Consider the following 20,764-nt stretch of genomic DNA (forward strand, 5'->3'; position numbering starts at 1 on the left):
TATCTATATATATCTATATATATCTATCTATATATCTATATATATATATATATATATATATATATATATATATATATATATATAGACATAGATCTGCAGTTTCACACATTTCTTTACAAATAAGAACCACTGGGAGATGGAGTTTAACTGTGTGTTATTTACAGTGTCATCTTTTCAGTGGTACAATAAATTAGAAAACGACACAAAATCTATTGGGTCAGTAGATCTACGGGTATATAAGAAGCTCATTAAAACAATAAATACTTGAAAATGTCAGTTCCTTTTGTGACATCCCAGTGCTGCCATAAAATAGGAATTACTTGTAATGAGGTAATGCATTTATTATACTGGCATGCAGGGGGCACCCTATGCCTTCCTTTGCCTGAATCTCAGCAGTAACTACAGTATAGACTTCCCTATAAGATGGTATCAGCAGGAAGACTGGAAATGGCAGGGGGTGAGTTAACACTTGATATTAAATAGACTGATTCATTGATGTGTATAAAAGGCTAACACATAGATAGCTGAGCGGCTATTGCTGCACTACCCCCCCCGCTCTCTGCATCAACCGCGGGTGCTGGGAGTCACAGTGCAGCAACAGCTACAAAGTCACAGGTTTGAGTCAAGTGGAGCTTAACAGAATTTAGCACAGGAGTTTCAGTATCGGAAAGGATTTCTACTTTACAATAACACAGGCAGTGTTTACTCTCCACAAATATAATCAATCTCATGGAAAAGAGACTTCATGCAGTTTGCCTTACGCGGCCTTCCTTATGCCATTCTAGCGGTACTGGATGGCTGCGTTTGACCCATTATATCAGCGCTTTTAGCATCAGGACCGCAGCTGTTTATGTCAGCAGGGAAATGGGGTCATCTCAGTGTACTCAGTGCATGCAGTTAGTATGAGGAACAAGAAGGCTCCAAAAGAGAAATTAGCCATGATTCAACATAATGTTCTTTTATATAAGGTGCAGAGGACAGGCAGAGGACCACACTCACCACCCTGGTCCTGCAGCCACTCCATCAATTCCTGTGCAGAGTAAGGTGCCTGCAAACTGGCACCGTTAAATCCATGCAATATCCTTATTGTAGATCCTGCTGGTACTTTCCCTTGTCTTCCCAGGAATCCAGGGACATATCACGGAGAGAAGAGAAATCAAGATCTATCCCTGTCAGTTTTGTGCTCCTACGACTGAGAGATGAGCTTGCTTGCAAAGAGGGAGGGTGTAGATGGGCCAGGAGCCGGTCAATTACCAGCACAGGGGGCTCTCTTGGGGATGACTGTAAGTGTGTGTGTGTATGGGCGGTGATCTCTGGGAGGATGGGAATGGCTTATGGAATAGTACATGATGGATGTGGGATCAAGAGTAACAGTATTGGATTCTACTTAATGAGACAGCAGGGATTGTACTGTATTGCCTGGTTTTACTCCAGCCGTCACACAGTAGCTCGAGATGACAGGCATTCTCTGTCCTGCAGCCCTTGCCGGCTATGTATCTGTAAGGCCAGAGATTCCTACTCATTAGAGCAGCATGTAATACGGTTCCCGGAGCTTTCCAAGGTCCTCACATCATTTCAGCTATTCCTGTTATAATGCACATAGACTAGCTCTGTCAGGAATAGGAAGGGTAATGAGTGCATGAGTCCTTAAGGGATGAAGTGTGTGGCAACCCAAATGGGCACTTCACTGAGCAGTCCAATAATGATCATGCTAATTCAGAAGGGAAAAGTGCAATAAAATACAAATGAGCCTTTGGAACCGTAAAAGAACACATTCCCTTTTGTATGCCAACACAATGGGATGAGTTTATAAAACACAGTATTTATTCCATGCTTGATAATTAGGGAGTTTGTTTAAGGGCTATGTTGTGACTGCCTAATTATCTGCTAATCTTTTAGGGCTGTGGCAGACAGGGAAACTAGTCGCCTGCGACAAATCTCCCTTGTCGCGGGCGACTAGTCTCCTTGAAATACCATCCCACCGGCGAGTATGTAAATCGCCGATGGGATGGCATATGCGGCGCTGCGATTTCCCTGAAATCGCAGAACTTTCCTCTCCAGGCAACTTCCCTGATTTCGGGGAAATCGCGGCGCTGCATATGCCATCCCACCGGCGATTTACATACTCGCCGGTGGGATGGTATTTCGGGGAGACTAGTTGCCCGTGACTAGGGAGATTTGTCGCGGGCGACTAGTCTCCCCATCTGCCACAGCCCTTAGGCTGACGACCCACAGGGCGATCAATTGCCCGCAGTTAAATCTCGGCTATCGCGGGTGAATAATCTCCCTATTATTCCACCGGCAATAAAGTGAATAATCAGTGGAAAGCCATATGCGTTGCTTCTTATTTGTAAAGTCGCACAAAGTGTACTCCTGCAGGTAACTTTGCCCAACTTCGGAAACCGAAGCTATGCGTATGCCTTTCCACTGGCAATTCATTTGACAGTGGAAAGGCATTTCATGGAGATTAGTCATAGTAACATAGTAAATTAGGTTGAAAAAAAGACGTACGTCCATCACGTTCAACCTTAATGCCTATATATAACCTGCCTAACTTCTAGTTGATCCAGAGGAAGGCAAAAACCCCATGTGAAGCCTCTCTAATTTGCTGCAGAGGGGAAAAGATTCCTTCCTGACTCCAAGATGGCAATCGGACCAGTCCCTGGATCAACTAGTACTAAGAGCTATCTCCCATAACCCTGTATTCCCTCACTTGCTAAGAATCCATCCAGCCCCTTCTCGAAGCTATCTAATGTATCAGCCAGTACAACTGATTCGGGGAGGGAATTCCACAACTTCACAGCTCTCACAATAAAAAATCCTTTCCGAATATTTAGACGGAACCTCCTTTCTTCTAAACGAAGTGGGTGCCCTCGTGTCCATTGGAAGAACCTACTGGTGAATAAAGCATTAAAGAGGTTATTATATGATCCCCTTATATATTTATACATAGATATCATGTCACCTCTTAAGCGCCTCTTCTCCAGTGTAAACAGACCCAACTTGGCCAGTCTTTCTTCATAACTGAGACTTTCCATACCCTTTACCAGCTTAGTTGCCCTTCCCTGGACCCTCTCTAACTCAATAATGTCCCGTTTGAGCACTGGAGACCAAAACTGAACGGCATATTCTAGATGGCCTTACCAGCGCTCTGTAAAGGGGAAGAATAACCCCCTCCTCCCGTGAATCTATACCCCTTTTAATAGTCGCTCAAGGTAGCCAAGATTTAACTGCAGGCAACTAATCTCCCCGCGGGCCATTGCCCTTACCCAACAAATGCAGTTTTGCTGCATAAAAATATGGCCGATATCTAGCTCTAGCGGTGAGAAACACACATTATTAGGCTACATTTATTTAGCAGATTTCTGCAGGCTGTTTGGTTAAAAGGGAGGCAACAGCCCCAACCTGGCGTATATAACCCTGCCTGACATCATTGTAACCTCCCCAGCATCACTGCCCCACCCCCAATGCCTTCAGGCCTGCCCCCTTTGTTCAGGTTTAGTCACTGGCAAAGGTAGCAACCGCACTTAAAAGTACATTCCAGAAATCCTTCCTGGCTGTTTTGGAACTGCAAATCACAGCATCCTCCATGTCTGTTCCACATAATTTTCCAGATCATTCTTTCCAGCACTCAGTATTTACACAGACCAGGCAATGCAATCCATGACCGGATGCAAACCACTAACTAAGCAAATTATGTGCATGAATAGTTATCTCTTAAAGCTTCACTTAAAAGCTTGGGTGTTTAAAGGATGCAGTGTCTCACAATAAATTATAAATAAAGTGAATTCCAGTTAAGTGGGTATATTAATGGCTTAATAACCATCGTCACACAGCATTCTACTAACATAGAAAAATACTAAAGGGGAGAAACTATGTTATGCCAATGTTTGCATGTAATAGAATGCTTTGAATTTTAGCCACTATATCACTGCAATGAGCCAATTTAGTTTAGAAGGCCAGTGATCTAGCTTAAAGATATTATAGGAATCAAAATGAAACAATTATAAATTAGAAAATAATAAAAAAAAATTGAAAGGAATATATTTTTTGTAAAGGTGAACTACCCCTTTATTAGGAAGTATTATTGTTATTATTGTCTAGTTTGAACTGCATGTGAGCCAAGGAACGGGGCACAACAGATATTTCTGGGCACCTGTGGTCGCAGAGGGGTTAAGAGCACATTGTGGCCTTGCCGACTATTGATTTGTTTACCTCCCTTATCTCTCTGCAATGCTGCTTATTTCTATCATGCACTCTCCTTGCTACAGTGCAGGGAACAAAATAATCCCGAGCCTTCCCTAGGCACAAAGCATTATTGATTATAAGCAAAACCAATTGTACCATGGGACCAGAATGCTTCTGTTTTAAAGGAAGGAAGTTAAACACAACTTTCATAGTGGCCAGGATATAAAGTCTCTTCATGAAGGAAGTGAAAATTAAATGAAGAAGACTGCAGCCAACAAGGAAGAGTGCCACACAAATTCATCATTACTGGTTACTTTGGTTCTTCCACAACCGTATCAGCTTACACACCAATTTTATTAGGAACAGTATTACATTTTCCATAACCATGGCTCCATTTAGGGTTCTTGGACAGTGGTATTAATAGACCATTCCCCATCTGGCATATGAACGCATTTATCCCTAACCCAGAGTGGCAGAATCAGTACTATGCCCAATACAATTTGTGGTCCCTTTAATAAGTGTTCACTGCTTTGTGCAAATGCAAAAGTAGGACACAGCCTGACAATGCAGAAGAGTTAAAATACACTTATTTAAATCACCATGAATTGCATCCATTCAGCAAATAATAATAGCAACATTGATCCAGTTATATTTAGGCACCCAGATCCCTCTGTGGCACTTTCTACAAAAGCAAAATTGCCAGTGGAAAACGGAGAACACACATATTGTACATTAGGAGAAACCCACACTGAATTTCTACGTTCTATGGAAAGACCTGAAACCTGATTATTTTGGCATCTTAGATAATGCTGCAACCCAACTACAGAATTACTTTTTTCAGGACAAATGGCAGCTTCTAATCTGTAATCAGCAAATGCCTAGGAGCATGTCACATGAATCAAAAGATTATAAAGACACAATGTTTTAGAAATATTGCAACAACTTAAGTGTGAATTACCATGGCAGGTACAACTTAGCGTCCATGTTGGTAAATTGCATGCAAGATGCTAAGCCTTTTTTTTTTTTTTTTCTTGTAAGGGAAGCATGAATGTCACAATACATTACTCAATACACTAAGGATGCTCTGAATTTGGTGCCCTGTGCACATTTCGGCAAACTGGTGCATTATGTTTAAAGGGACAGTACATTCCCTTTTTAACATGAACTCAATTAATAGGGCTTCTGTTGGACACACATTCTGCCTATTGTTTTAAATAAGAAATATCAATGATTTTTTGTTATTTCTGGCATTAAAGTGATACTGACACGAAAAAAGTACTTTTTAAATTATGAATCTACATAAAAAGTTACCTATAGGTAATGTTGATCTTTTTTCACTGATAGGGCTGCTTTTATAAGCAATTGCTACTTGAAGTTCCTAAACCTGACTGTTTTGCCAACCTGACTGTCCCTTCTCAGCCTGTCAGTTATAGCTTCTAATGCTAACAGCCTACTGCTGCACAAATATGGCCGCCCCCTCATACAGAAACATCGGAGATCAGATAGGGAATGTAAAAGCATCAGGAAATAATTTTATGGCAAAATTATAAAGCTCATGCAAAGACAATGATATGATAGATGTAAAAAAGGTTTTGTTTCTGGTGTCAGTATCTCTTTAAACAGGGGAAAATTTAAAAATGAAACTAAAGCCATATTCTACTTCCTCGTCCCAATAAGCAAAGTCAGACAAACCAGCAGCGCACTATTAAGTCGCTGTATAATGAGCTGCTCTTTATCTAAAATCATAATAATCTGTAGCTAGGGGAAGGGAGGGTGGCCTTTTCTGCCAACTATTCCATGGTAGGTATTGCATAGTGACTCAATAAAGAATACCCTAAATATATAATAGCAACATATCTACCCTGACTGTTTTTAAGTGCCAGGCCCTGCCCAGTCTCCCCTGGCACTTCCCCAACCACCACATTAAATTGCATAAAATTGCATTCCCCTGTACCTGGTGGAGAAATACAAAGCTGAGCAATGGGAACTGGCACCCATGCCATCCATGATCATGCACACTAAAAGTATGGCCCACTATCCATGACCGTGTGTCCACAATATTATATTCACCACCCACATGGGGAAGAGATGTGGCCAAATGTGGCAGCTGCCAACCAAACTGCACAGCTCTGCCTTTTACCACACAGCTCACTTTAATGCACTTCTATTCAAATTCATGAAGCTGGAATTGGGCAGGGAGTGTATAAGTTAAAAAAAACGATTACAATTAGTTGTTAGTTCCCCTTTAAAAAACTTTTGGTGTGCTTTTCAAAACCTGGTCACACTAAGTGAAAACTTTAATGTGGCAGAGAATAACACTTTATTGTACAGCTTTAAATATCACTTAGTGACTAACTAGCAAATTACCATGCCTGTAAATTTCATAGTATTTAATGAAGATGGGATTTTCAGTCAGGCTGATCAGGTTGCTGCAGCTCTGATAATTGCAGTTGCAAGTGGGACAAGGCCTGGACCTAGAGGTTCCTTTAAGTAAAATTAAATCTTCATACATTTTTCATTCATATTTTCACTTAAACCACAAATGCGTAAGGCTTTGCTCTATACGGAGTCTGACACTGTGCACATTGGGTTTACAAATTAAATGTCATATGCACTTAGTTTTTCATAGGGAAATGGGAAGAACTTTAATGTGGAAACTCTCTGCTTGGATTGAGGTCAGCACTACTAGTAGCTGTAGGCATTCCTGGCACAGCAGCAGGTATCAGTACTGGCCAAGTTGGCACATAATAACGTGACTGACTGTTGCTCACAGTAATTTATCGTTGTTTTGAAAAACAGTAATAAGTCTGGAGAAAAATTGTTCAAAGAGAAATGGATTTCACATTTAAACAGCCAGTTACACCTAAACCATGGACCAATTTTAGGACCAGGTTGACTGAAGCTCTCCAGATGTTGCTGGACTACAATTCCCATAACCCTTCTGACAGCCAGCCAGTGCTGACGCAGTAGTCATGTTTGTGTACATATTGGACCTTCCTCTACCCATGGAGTGATATAATGCCCTCAAAATGTTCAACTCCTAATTGTCACTGAACAACCCCCCTGCATGACGGGCTTCTGCAAAATAGTCACACAAAAAGGGCAGGAAGGGGGTTGTATAATCATAATCTAATTATCTACTAGGCATAGAACATATATGGAATAGCTCCAGTTTGCTTGCTTTTATGTTTGTTATGAAATAACAAAAAAATATTTCTGGTAGGCAAAAAGTCAGATTAACACAAGCCCTATTTATTGCAACTCAAGTTGAACAAGGGTTTATACTGCCCCTTTAAAAGGCGAGCAATAGACACACATGTACGGATGCCAAAGTTCTTCTGAAGAGTTTTGTGCTTCTACAAAATAGAAATACACTGTTTGTCTATGCAAATGAAAGCCCTTTAAATTGGATATAACTGTTCCTTTTATAGCAAACAACCAAGCAAAAGCAATATTTACCTGCACTATCACTGAGAACCAGACGACTTCTATAATGTCAGCCGCTGTCCCCTTGGAACTGTATAGTGCTCACAATGCAAATAATGTTGTATTGAAACTGACAGGTTCCCTATACCACAAGCAGTGTTTCATGGAGCATGGTATCAACTATACAGCAACGTTGCAGACCACAAACCATGCTGTGTGAAATAAACACTCACCTAATCAATATGGCAACTATTCAGGAATACAAGTGACACTGAATATGCCCTTGTTCTCCATCACCAGCCAACATCATCAGAAACCATTAGTGCTAAAATAAAAGTGTGCTGCAGTCTTGCATGGCACAAGTGTTGCTTGCAAAGCAGTTTGTGGGCATCTTAAGTCACACAGTGAAGAATATTAAAAGCAAATATCAAGCTCTACTTCTGTCCCATCTCTTTATGTTTTTGTATGGGTGTACAGTGTCCAGTAACATTCATTGCACTGTTCTATATAACATTTCACCTTTTTTCTACAAGTTTTCTTAATTATTTTAAAGGGACAGTATCACATTACAGCTGGTTCAATAAAAGGACACTGCACAGACAAAGCAACAAACTGTAGCTTTAGTCAGCATTAATTCCATCTTGCACTATGCACAAATTAGCATTAAAATTCATAATTTATTTATGCCCTCTATGGATACGGTTTCTCTTACTGTCTATATAGGATACCTCTGCCAAGGAAAACCTACACAAATACAAAGAAAGATTTTCTGGTTATACAATATAGCTCTCTTGTCCTAAATGACATTTTAAAGGGGAACCAAGAACTATATATGTGGTCTGGCAATGGGGTAAAATGAATATATTTTCCTTTTAAAAGAAATGTTAAGGAGGTATGGTAACTATGCCAAGGCATATAACTAGGTAGACCTACTGGGAAAACCTTTGTGGGGTGGGGTGGGCAGCACAAAATACGAAATGCTCTGCTTATGGCAGAGGATATGGGCACCAGATGAGCTCTACCACTGGCCCACCGCCTTTTTCTGAAATGCTACTCCCAGGATCTAAAGAGCTAAAGAAACTGTAGTACAACAACAACAAAGGTGCAGGTAGGCAGGCAGCCTTCTGGCATTGCTATATTGCTGTCAGGAAGCTAGAGTGCATACGCAGGTGATAATGTCACTGTTACGGCTACATGTAAGGATTCCAATGCTGATTGACAGCCTCATTTTTTTTTCAAGTCTGATAAAAGCCACTGGCCCTGCAGTTTCCAGAAATATAAAGAAAGAAAATAAATATATACACAAAACATTATGGAGTGTTAGAAAGTGTTGATATCACTTTACAAATATGTATGCAGGGGTATGTGTACCAGTGGGCAGAATTAGGTTCATTTTGGTATTGTTAAATAGCTGCCAATAAACTGGTAATTACTGAGGGTAATTTATTACTACTGGAGACTGAACTACTGCAAAAGCCCACTTTTGAACTGTTTTTTAGTGGCCAATGTAGGTGCCCTGTGGTTGACTGAGAAATAATTCCTGTCATAAGTTTAAGGATAATCACAGGGCAGAATCCGTGGCATGGTAACTGCTGGTGCTAGTGTACATGGGCTAGGACCTACAGTCATGGAGGGGGTGTTATAATGCACCCATTCCATCAATGGAGCTTGGCAGGCTGGCATGCATGAATTAGTGTTCAAACTGCAAGAGCCTATTGGCGTAACTATATTCCCCCCCACCCTCCTCTCTGTTTCTGGGTAAAGCTTCCCAGTGATGATGCAAAGTAGCCATGCTTGTAAGATACAGCTTTATGACCCTCTGTGGGAGCCAGAAGCTGACTCTGCTCTTACTGACTGTAAAGGCCCCTCACTGTGCTGCTGGCTCAGCACTGGGAAGTTCTCTAGTCCTGTGGTTAGTGGGAGCCGTAGATTTTACATTAATCCTTTCGTCCCCCTATTTTCTCACAGATAACTGAAGCATCCATCTGAGCTGTTTGTATTGCGGTATTCCCCAATGAGCGGCAAGGCCTTGTTGCCATGGCAATACAAGCCTGTGAGCAGGAAGATCATGGAGGCAATAATGATAAGTGATAATGAAAGAGTTGCTTCTCACAGGCAGCGCCTCGCTGTAGGGCAGTCTCTGAACAAAACACTCCTGTAGGTGACTAGGAAAATGTACCTTAAAGGACCATAATACATTCTTCAACCTACCATTGAAAAATACTTGACAGAACCTCTTTGGAATTGCTTGTTTGCTTCACTTGGAAGCTTTGAAATCATATTTTTACAATTATCTTATCATGCCTGAGATACCGCCTGCAACGAACAGGAGGCAGATACATTGTTTTTGTTACATTAAAACAATAAGCAGAATACAAGTTAATTATAACTATTTACTAGGCACACCACTTATACTAAACTATAAAAAGATAGTCATTATTTTGTTTAAAATCTATATCTTATAAACAGATTACCACAAAACATTACAACAAAATAATACTTTATACTTGTCCATCACATGCTTACAATCTTACACATACAGACCAGGACTGCCCACACTGGAGCCCACTGATCAGATCTGGCCCTCCAAAAGATTTTTATGGCCTCCAGTCTGCTCAAAGGCTCAATAGATTTCACTGTTTGACATTATAGTAATTTAATCTGTCCCTTGAACATGTGATATGAGAACTGGTTGGCCAATTACATGTAATAAGATGGGCAGCGCTGATATAGACAATGATGCAAGAGTCTTGTCATCCCTTAGGGCCATGGCAGATGGGGAGATTAGTCGCCATCCCACTGACGAGAATGTAAATCACTGATGGGATGGCATACGCAGCCTTGAGAGGCCTTCTCACCGGTGGGATGGAATTTCGGGGAGATTAGTTGCCCACGACAAGGAAAAACTGGTACATTGCTTTAGAAATGTATGGCTACAGCTTATTTGTGATTGCACAAATGGCAAGTCCCATTGTACTGTACTGATGTGTAGGATAACCCAAAACCCGCAGGTTTACAAACAAGTCAGGTGGGTTTGATTTAAAATTTGGACGACCATTGCGAGTTTGGATTGGGTGTTGGTGAGACTAGGGAAATACACTCCTCCTCTGCGTCACAAGATTCCTTGGAAACAAAGGGCTGAGCATTTATATTACCATTTATTTATATCACAAACATCTCATGCACTATAGCACTAAACTGATCTCTAATTAATTGTTTATTTTCAACAGTTATTGGGGAGTATTTCCCCACACTCCCTTGCGAAGTCAGCCTGCTAGGCTTGGAACATATAGTTTACAACATGAATAGAACATAATGTCTCTAGTTTGTCATTATTCACACAGTGACACACTCTACTTTGGCATGGGAAAAGGGTAGAACCAGACAATGGGAGTCCAAGTGTTAAGTATACTATGTACTACTGGTACTCTGGAAATATCTAAACTAGTATAATAATCAGAAGCTAGAAGCAGTTATATGCTATAAGTACTTATGAGTTTGCTAAGAAAACAATGTTACCAGAAAACCAGTCTAAAAACAAGTGGCCAGCTGGCAGATATTGCTTCAGAGTTACATCTCCAAAAGAGCCAAGCAGAATAAGGTGATATAGTGAATAATGTACCCCCTAATGTAAAATATAAGAATACTCTGCCGTTCCATTACCATATAAAATCAGGAGGCTGAAGGCAGAGTGCTTTCATACAGGTTATGGAGGGTACAGTACATTATTTTTATAATACACAAGCTTCAGTGAGTCGCATGACAGACAGCGCCGCCTCAGGGGTCCTAGCTCGCTCCCACCGCGTTTAGCTTTGTCACGTCAGTGGAGAAGAGGGGGGCCACATCGTTAGTGCAGAGAGCACAGCAGTGCACTCAGCACTAGAAGAGGCTAAATTCATATTGCAAAATTTCGGCTCTTTAAAATACCAGGAGTGGCTTGCCTCATGCCAGCAGTGCCCCTGGTGACAGAAATTACATCACTTAGCAAAAATTATAACTGATGACATCAATAAGCACTGTTTATAAGGATAGAATTTAGAGGATATTCATGGCTCGTGTGTAATATTCAGATGCATGATGTGACTACATGAAGTTCTACAGTTAATTAGATTTCTAGAAGATGGCAGTAAAACTAAAAGAAAACAAGGAAATTAGATTACATCAGAGAAGATGAGAGATCACGAGACTGGCCTTTTCAGTACATACAGGACGTGACTTGTTTAGCTCTGCATCCATACAAATAAAACGGTGGTGTTTACATATGTGCTGGCAGAGAGGAAATTTTTCTTTTAATGAAGCGCATCTTGGGTCAATGATAGAACAAAAGCACAAAAGGATCATAGCTACAAAACATTACAACAGCACTTTAGAAATGCAATTATGTCAACAAGTCATTAAGAAACGCCACATGCAAACTAATCATACCTGTAAAACATTTAGCAAGTACAGGTATGGGACCCGTTATCCAGAAAGTTCCGAATTATGGAAAGGTCATCTCCCATAGACTCCATTTTAAGGAAATAATTCACATTTTTAAAAAATATTTCCTTTTTCTCTGCAACTACAAAACAGTACCTTGTACTTGATCCCAACTAAGATATAATAATCCTTGTTGGAGGAAAAACAATTCTATTGGGTTTATTTAATGTTTAAAATGATTTTTTAGCAAATTTAAGGTATGGGGATCCAAATTACGGAAAGATCTCTTATCCAGAAAATCCCAGGTCCCAAGCATTCTGGATAACAGGTCCCATACCTGTACTAAAAAGTTCAACTTCGCAAAGTGGTTGCTGGATCTAATGATACTAGTTACTTTAATATAAGACTAAATTAAAGGGGTAGTTTACCTTTAAGTTAAGTTATTAGTATGTGGTAGGATGGTCAATTCTAGTATCTTCATTATTTATTTTTTATAGTCCCTGTAAGGAGTAAAAGTTATGTTTTTAGGTCAACACTGGGTAGAATGTGAAAATCACACTTTACAGACTCTCCTCATCCTCCTAACAAGTGTCATTTGTATATAAAATGCAACATGCTGGATAAAAGCAGCTAATTGGTAATTAAGTTGAAACTGTTCTGAACTGTGTCCTTAGTTCAACTCACTCTTTCTGCTCAGGCTGGTGTAGATGGTGTGGGATTTCTTTATGCATCAATAAACTATTTGCTGTTTTAATTACAAAGGTCACAATGGCCCTAAATACTGGTCACCTCATTTTGCACAAATGTAAGGGATATGTGCCATAGGCCTTAAAGGAATACTGTCATGGGAAAACATGCTTTTTTCAAAATGCATCAGTTAAAGAGTTTCTCTAGCAGAATCCTGCATTGAAAATGCAAACAGATTTTTTCCTTATACGGAAACCCGTTATCCAGAATGTTCCGAATTATGGAAAGGCCATCTCCCATAGACTCCATTATAAGAAAATAATTCTAATTTTTTAAAAAAATGATTTCCTTTTTCTCTGCAATTATAAAACTGTGCCTTGTACTTGATCCCAATTAAGATATAATGAATCCTTATTGGAAGTAGAACAAGCCTATTGGGTTTATTCAATATTTAAATGATTTTTAGCAGACTTAAGTTATGGAGATCCAAATTATGGAAAGATCCCTTACCCCAGGTCCCGAGCATTCTTGATAACAGGTTCCATACCTGTATTTAATGTTGAAATTTTACATGGGGCATATACGTCATTTTCCCGCAGCCATGTGACCTGTGCTCTGATAAACTTCAGTCACACTTTACTGCTGGGCTGCAAGTTGGAGTGATATCACCCACCTCCCAGCAGCCAATCAGCAGAACAATGGGAAGGGAGCAAGACAGCAGCTCCCAGTAGATAGCAGATAGCTCAATAGTAAAGGTGGCCATACACCTTCAGATCCACTCACTTGGCGATGTCGCCAAGCGAGCGGATCTTCTCCTGATATTCCCACCTACAGGTGGGCGATATCGGGGGAATCCAGGATAATTCAGTCATTTGAATTAGAACGACGGGTAGTAGAAATTGGATCGGGGGCCGCATCAATGAGCTGATGCGGTCCCTGATCCGACTAAATTTTTTTAACCTGCCCGATCGATATCAGGCCGATTTCAGGCCAGATATCGGTCGGGCAGGCCCATCGTTGGTGCCCCTACACGGGCCGTTTAGCTGCAGAATTGGTTCGAGGGACCGATATCGGCAGCTAGAATCGGCCCATGTATGGCCACCTTAAGAAATCCAAGTCTGGCTTGGGACTCCTCCATTTACATGGGAGTAGGGGAAACAACAGGTTACCTGAAAGCAGTTCTAATGTGTAGCGCTGGCTGCGTTCTGAAAGCTCAGACTGAGGCACAATGCACTGAAATGGCGCCTACACACCAATATTGTAGCTAAGAAAAAAAGATATTTGTTGGTGCAAGAATAAAATTTTAAATGGTAAAGTTAATTATTTGCTATGTAAAGAGTGTAATTTAAAAATAAAAAGTACACCATAAAAATATGCCAGTATCCCTTTAAGGCATGGGCAAAGTGGGGTTGGCCAGATACAACTGAGCTCTTACTAGCCCCAGACCTGTTAGTGGGATGCTGGAAGCTCTAGTTCATTAAGTCTGAATGCCCAGCTTGCCAAAACTGGCTAAAACAGCATGCTTCCAATCATATGGGATAAACAAGACTGAATAATAAATAAATAAAAAGACTGCATTATAATGAGATATTAGGAGGATACACAAAGAAATAGCAAGAGAAGTGGCTGATCCTGCCATCTCTGCAAAGCAGGTAAGAGCTCTATATGACATGCTCGTGGGAGTACTTGACAAGCTATGAGCGCCCCTAAAAATGTTTAAGATGGGAACAAAATGATAAGTGCTTAGTGTCAGTATGTGGGAGAAACTAGGGGAGAGAATGAGCATTAAAAGTTTGAGAGAGAAAAGGAATAACAGAAACTAGTTATTCTGAAAACTATGCTATTTTATTGCAATGCCAGCTAAGGGCAGGTTACTGCCTGGCAACATCTAACTTTACTGCGTGATAAATTCCTCTGGAGGCACCGTTTCCCTGGAGTCTATGGGTAATTTATTTAACTTGGCATAACAAACAGGAGGATATTTATAAATTATGCTCTGATTATTAATAATTAATATGAGTAAAATGGAACAGATCAGAACGGTTTGTTTAACCAATTTTTCAACGTTAGTTTAACGAATAAGGATTCTGCTAAACATACTTTTTGTCTGTTATTTTAATTAAGAGATACCTATGGTGCCTGTTATGTCTTGCACTAAACAGGGCAAAATCTGAAAATATTCTACTTCCTTGCCATCCAAATACAATTAAAACCCCAGTCCAATGAAAAGCCCCTAGGATAATGAGCTGCTCCTTATTTAAAAATGCAGCTTGCGAAATGGAGGGGTTTGTTTATAAAGAGGGCTTCTCAGTAGACTGCTTAATTATTTTGATTTGGTTCATATGAACCTATCAATCCAAACAGTCATTACATGCAAGTGACTCCACAAACACAAAGCATCTGAGTTAACGCTCAGGGAAACAAGTAAGATCTCTAACACATTATGAAAAGAAATAGTCTGCTTCTAAGGTGGGAACATGTTGAATATTTTGACCTTGTGAGAATCCTTTTATAATCCCTGTGCTCAGCAGCTCCTGTATTTGGCATGCAGAGACTGCCTGCTGAGGGAGACAGACCAGAACCTGCTTTGATCTTAAAGTCAGAACTGCAGAGGGAAAAGATATCTGCATATGAGAACAGGAACAACACAATTACTGGGGCAAAAATGCAAAAGTGAATAGACTTCTAGAGATCCACTTTAACCCAGTAGTCACAATTGTGTACCCAGGAAATGTATTGCTGTTCATTTCACTGCATTAAAAGTTATATATTGTATTTTTGATGTAGGTATTTAAAGTACAAAAATCACTATAAGTACTATTTTATAAAATGTAAGGTTCAAATAATAAAGTACTTAAGTATATGAAAAAAGGAGAGATTCCTCATTTTGGTTGGATATATTCATATTCACATTAATTCTTGATAATGGGCTCATTCCTGGCAAAGCTTCAAGGTGATGAAACACTGTTTACCCCTAAAATGGCTTTGCTTATTATTCTAGCCCGAAAATCAAATTACTCCTGTGCCGGCAATGTCTTGGTGTATAGTACTGCCCTCTGGCTGTAGCATGTAAGTAGTACCTGAAAATAAAGTAGCCAAAATTAGGGATCAGCAGACTTTGGTATTAATACTGTTCTGGCAACTGACCAAAGTGCATCTCTACTAATTACCCAAGTAGTTACCTACACTACACAAGTGGCCCATCACTTGTACCAATACATAGCACCTAAAAATGAGCTGTAAAACTTCAGATAGGCTTGTAAAGTATTTAGGTCTGAATGATCTGTTTAAAGATGGCTAGAATCTCTAGCTAGAGCATTGGTGGAGAAACCACAGCCCTAAGTTTTTTAACTCCAATTCTCAACAAACCAAGACAGTACTGCAATTATTTATCCTGGGAGTCAAAAGCTGACCATCACTGGCACAGAGTATAGCTATACTCAGAATAAGAACTCCTGCACTGGTGGCTAATCCTCTCCAGCTCACAATTCTCCCTAAAAGACACAAAAGGGGACATGCTTCTCACCTGGAGGCCACTGCCACCACTGTGCTATGAAATAGTGAATGGAAGAATGCAGATCACAGAATCAATATGGATCAGCATAAAATAAGAAGAGAAAAGAGGCTTTAATTATTTCAATTTGCTAAATGTTTGATCACTATAAAGGAAAAAAATCCAGAGATCAATTTTTAGCAAGAAAGCCATCTGGCACTGTCTGCCCCTTTTAACCCCAACAACTCCCCCCCCCCCCACCACCACCACTTCCCAGTTTAACTAGACTTCTAATCCCTGGGCAGTTGGCAACACTAACATATCTTGATATTTTAGAAGGAAACACATGATGGTATTTATCTGTAGATGTGCTGGTCATGTTTTGGGTGCACAGATAAATGTAGGTAGTGTGTTTATGAGTATGACAATTTAAAGAAATCTGCAATTTGCTAAGTTGCTTCCCTCAGTTTAAATGGTACAGAATTCCAGTGAGAAGAAAAAAAAAAACCACTTTTTTTTTTGTTTTCTGTTGCAGACATTTCCCCCTTTGTCAGCTGGGAAGAGCATTGAGAGGACATTAAACTATGCCATTGCCTATGGCTAGGCCTCTGAATTCCTACGACCATGGCAGGGGAAGCCTGACAAGGCTACGGTGCACTGTTAGCAGGAAAGAATAAATTGCTATGAAGATAGAGACATTATTTGCCAGATGGTAACATTTTTTCTGCCCTAAAATGGGTGTGACTTAGTCTGACCTCTACGACAAACCCTCTAGCAAAAATATGTCAGTTGGCACTATAAGTGCATGGCCCTGGTTATACACTAGTAATCTGTGAAATTAGCTGTGTGTATTATGTGTGCTCAACTGGAACCCATTCTGTTGGGTTATGAAGTTTTTCCCTTCGGCACTGAGCAAGCTGTCTATTAATCAAGCCCCGGCCTGCCGCAATGGAACACATTTTGCATGAGTAGTGCTCACAGCCTGCCTGTGCTCATAGGAGCCCCTGCTTTTACAGAATAATATGGCTCTACACCTTCAATACCGACTGTACGTACAGGCAGAAAGCAGTGTGGCAGAGGAACTCTGTCCTTCACCGCCATACTGTCACATTACACCGCAATCTATGTACAGTTACACCTAACAGCAAGATTAGAGATACAGAAGATTTAGGGCCCCAATCTGTAGGGGTGGGGAAGGACTATTAAGAATATAAAAAGTGCAACTAGCAGCAATCCAGTTTGGATTGGACTACAACTCCCAGCATCCATCTCACAACATTCAACAGCAGCTGGACTGGCTTTAAGCTGGCTATACCTGATGTATATACTGGTAATTACTGTGTAAATTATATGTTTCTGTGACTATTACTGCAAGCTGAGGCTTCATTTCAGACTTGGATATCTAGCTACTTGAGGATACCAGTGTTCAGTTCCATTTACATGACACTGTAAATAGATAAAATATACAGTGGCTTGCAAAAGTATTCGGCCCCCTTGAACTTTTCCACATTTTGTCACATTACAGCCACAAACATGAATCAATTTTATTGGAATTCCACATGAAAGACCAATACAAAAAGGTGTACACGTGAGAAGTGGAACAAAAATCCTACATGATTCCAAACATTTTTTACAAATAAATAACTGCAAAGTGGGGTGTGTGTAATTATTCAGCCCCCTGAGTCAATACTTTGTAGAACCACCTTTTGCTGCAATTACAGCTGCCAGGCTTTTAGGGTATGTCTCTACCAGCTTTGCACATCTACAGACTGAAATCCTTGCCCATTCTTCTTTGCAAAACAGCTCCAGCTCAGTTTTGCATTTTGGCCAAAAAGTTCCATTTTGGTCTCATCTGACCAGAGCACCTTCTTCCACATGTTTACTGTGTCCCCCACATGGCTTGTGGCAAACTGCAAATGGGACATCTTATGGTTTTCTGTTAACAATGGCTTTCTTCTTGCCACTCTTCCATAAAGGCCAACTTTGTGCAGTGCACGACTAACAGTTGTCCTATGGACAGATTCCCCCACCTGAGCTGTAGATCTCTGCAGCTCCCCCAGAGTCACCATGGGCCTCTTGGCTGCATTTCTGATCAGCGCTCTCCTTGTTCGGCCTGTGAGTTTAGGTGGACGGCCTTGTCTTGGTAGGTTTACAGTTGTGCCATACTCCTTCCATTTCTGAATGATCGTTTGAACAGTACTCCGTGGGATGTTCAAGGCTTTGGAAATCTTTTTGTAGCCTAAGGGGCACATTTACTAACCCACGAATGAGCCGAATGCGTCCGATTGCGTTTTTTTCGTAATGATCGGTAATTTTGCGATTTTTTTTCGTATTTTTTGCGATTTTTTCATATTTTTTGCGATTTTTTTTGGTGTCTTTACGATTTTTGCGTAAAAACGCGAGTTTTTCGTAGCCATTACGAAAGTTGCGCAAAGTCGCGATTTTTTCGTAGCGTTAAAACTTGCGTGAAACTTCGCGCCTTTTAAGTTTTAACGCTAATAAAAAGACGCGACTTTGCGCGCAAGTGTTAACGCTACGGAAAAATCGCGACTTTGCGCAACTTTCGTAATGGCTACGAAAAACTCGCAAAATGTTCGTTTCCAATCGGAATTTTTCCAATTCGGATTCGAAATCGTGTCTTAGTAAATCAGCCCCTAAGCCTGCTTTAAATTTCTCAATAACTTTATCCCTGACCTGTCTGGTGTGTTCTTTGGACTTCATGGTGTTGTTGCTCCCAATATTCTCTTAGACAACCTCTGAGGCCATCACAGAGAAGCTGTATTTGTACTGACATTAGATTACACACAGGTGCACTCTATTTAGTCATTAGCACTCATCAGGCAATGTCTATGGGCAACTGACTGCACTCAGACCAAAGGGGGCTGAATAATTACGCGCACTCCACTTTGCAGTTATTTATTTGTAAAAAATGTTTGGAATCATGTATGATTTTCCTTCCACTTCTCACGTGTACACCGCTTTGCATTGGTCTTTCACGTGGAATTCCAATAAAATTGATTCATGTTTGTGGCTGTAATGTGAAAAAATGTGGAAAAGTTCAAGGGGGCCGAATACTTTTGCAAGCCACTGTACCATAGTTGGAATCAATAATAAAATCTTGGGGCAAATGACAATAACTGTATATCTTGTGCCAAACAGCAAAGAATATTTCTTATTAATATAACAAGTTCAGTGTTTTAATACCATATTTGCATGTATATTACCACCAATACTGTTGGGTTTAAAAGAAGCACATTAAATTATGCATGAAAATATTGTGTAGGCACGTACGGCTGTGTGCAAATGAGCCTGTGTAGGATTTTATGAGTGATTAAATGATTGATATCATTAAAGATTTTTATTTAATTTTTTACCTTCCACTTTTCAGTTCAGGTGTTATTTCAGACAGTACATTAGAAATAAAGACTTTTTTATAATTGCTTTCTATTTTTTACAAAGTTGGTAAAACTAAAGTTTAAAGGGGAACTCTGGCTGCCGAACCAAAATTTGTTAAGGGGCCCTTCATAACACAAAAACCCCTAATATGCCTATCACTGTAATCTGTTTATTCATTTTTACATGCTGAAATTCAGCTGCAAAACAGCCCTTTTCTTTTTGCACATTTTCTTCCTCCAGGTGCTAAAACATCTCAATATGTGCCACTGCCCTTGTATGATCATTGTAGGTTTCAGTTACATAAGAAGATGAACATTATTATGGTCAGTATTAGTTCATCAAAATCAACCTCTTTTGAACAGGCTAGAATCCGGCAGAAGAAATACTGTGGCATATACCAGTGTTGCTGGGGAAGGAAAGTGTTTCTGAGGCAGTGACACATTATTAGTTATATTAGGGTAAGTCAATAGTTAGCATCTACCATATGTGACTCCCCTGGGGCTGGTGGAACAAACAGTCATTGTCTGGCCCGTGTCTAGCCTAATGGGTATAAAAATGCCAAACCTTGCCAAACAGTGCTTGCAACTCACAGCGTTTTCTGTGAAGTTCAGGGTGAGCAGTGAAACTTGCAATAAATCTTCTTTTCCCACTAAATAAAAACCCAAATATTTGCATGTGCAGTTTCTGCTTAATTTGCAGCTCTGTTTAGTACTACAACACTGTGATGAAAGGAAAGCGGGACCCTTGGAAGAAGCTGAGCCGATGCCCTGTACCCCAGGCCATAAAGGACTAGCTGGCTGTTGGGGTTAGTTACACAGCAATCAAAAGATTATCGCTATAAAAATCCTATGCCTTTAATTCACCTCCCAGTATCACCGCTGTAATGAAATATTACTAGGCCCTGCAGTAAGAATCATTTTATTATTCCCTACCCCAAAACTTTGGAAAGATTAGTAAATTTATATGGAAACTGCTCATCAGTCAGGGTCCCACTGAGCCCTATACAGTATGACACAGTAAAGGTGGCCATACACTTTAAGATCTGCTCGCTTGGCGACCCAATATCCCCACCTACGGGGCCAAACGATCCAATTATAAGGGCAGCAATGGGCGCAGTCGGTTTCGGGGACCGCATCAGCAAGCCAATGCGGTCCC

General features: G+C 40.4%; 1 protein-coding gene across 3 annotated transcripts in view; it reads right to left on the reverse strand.

Moving 5' to 3' along the window:
- Nucleotides 1–20,764, reverse strand: part of abr (ABR, RhoGEF and GTPase activating protein) — a 215,730-nt gene that overhangs the window by 140,621 nt on the left and 54,345 nt on the right. Inside the window, exon 1 of one of the 3 annotated variants that reach the window (XM_012957248.3) lies at nucleotides 1,000–1,116. The exons of the other annotated variants lie outside the window; for them this stretch is intronic. Within the exon in view, the coding sequence (XP_012812702.1) occupies nucleotides 1,000–1,024 (25 nt within the window). The 5' untranslated portion in view covers nucleotides 1,025–1,116. Of the gene's footprint in view, nucleotides 1–999; nucleotides 1,117–20,764 lie in introns of those variants that run through there. 3 annotated transcript variants of the gene reach the window in all.

Source organism: Xenopus tropicalis, chromosome 2 (genome assembly GCF_000004195.4).
Source record: "Xenopus tropicalis strain Nigerian chromosome 2, UCB_Xtro_10.0, whole genome shotgun sequence".
NCBI classification, from domain to species: Eukaryota; Metazoa; Chordata; class Amphibia; order Anura; family Pipidae; genus Xenopus; species Xenopus tropicalis.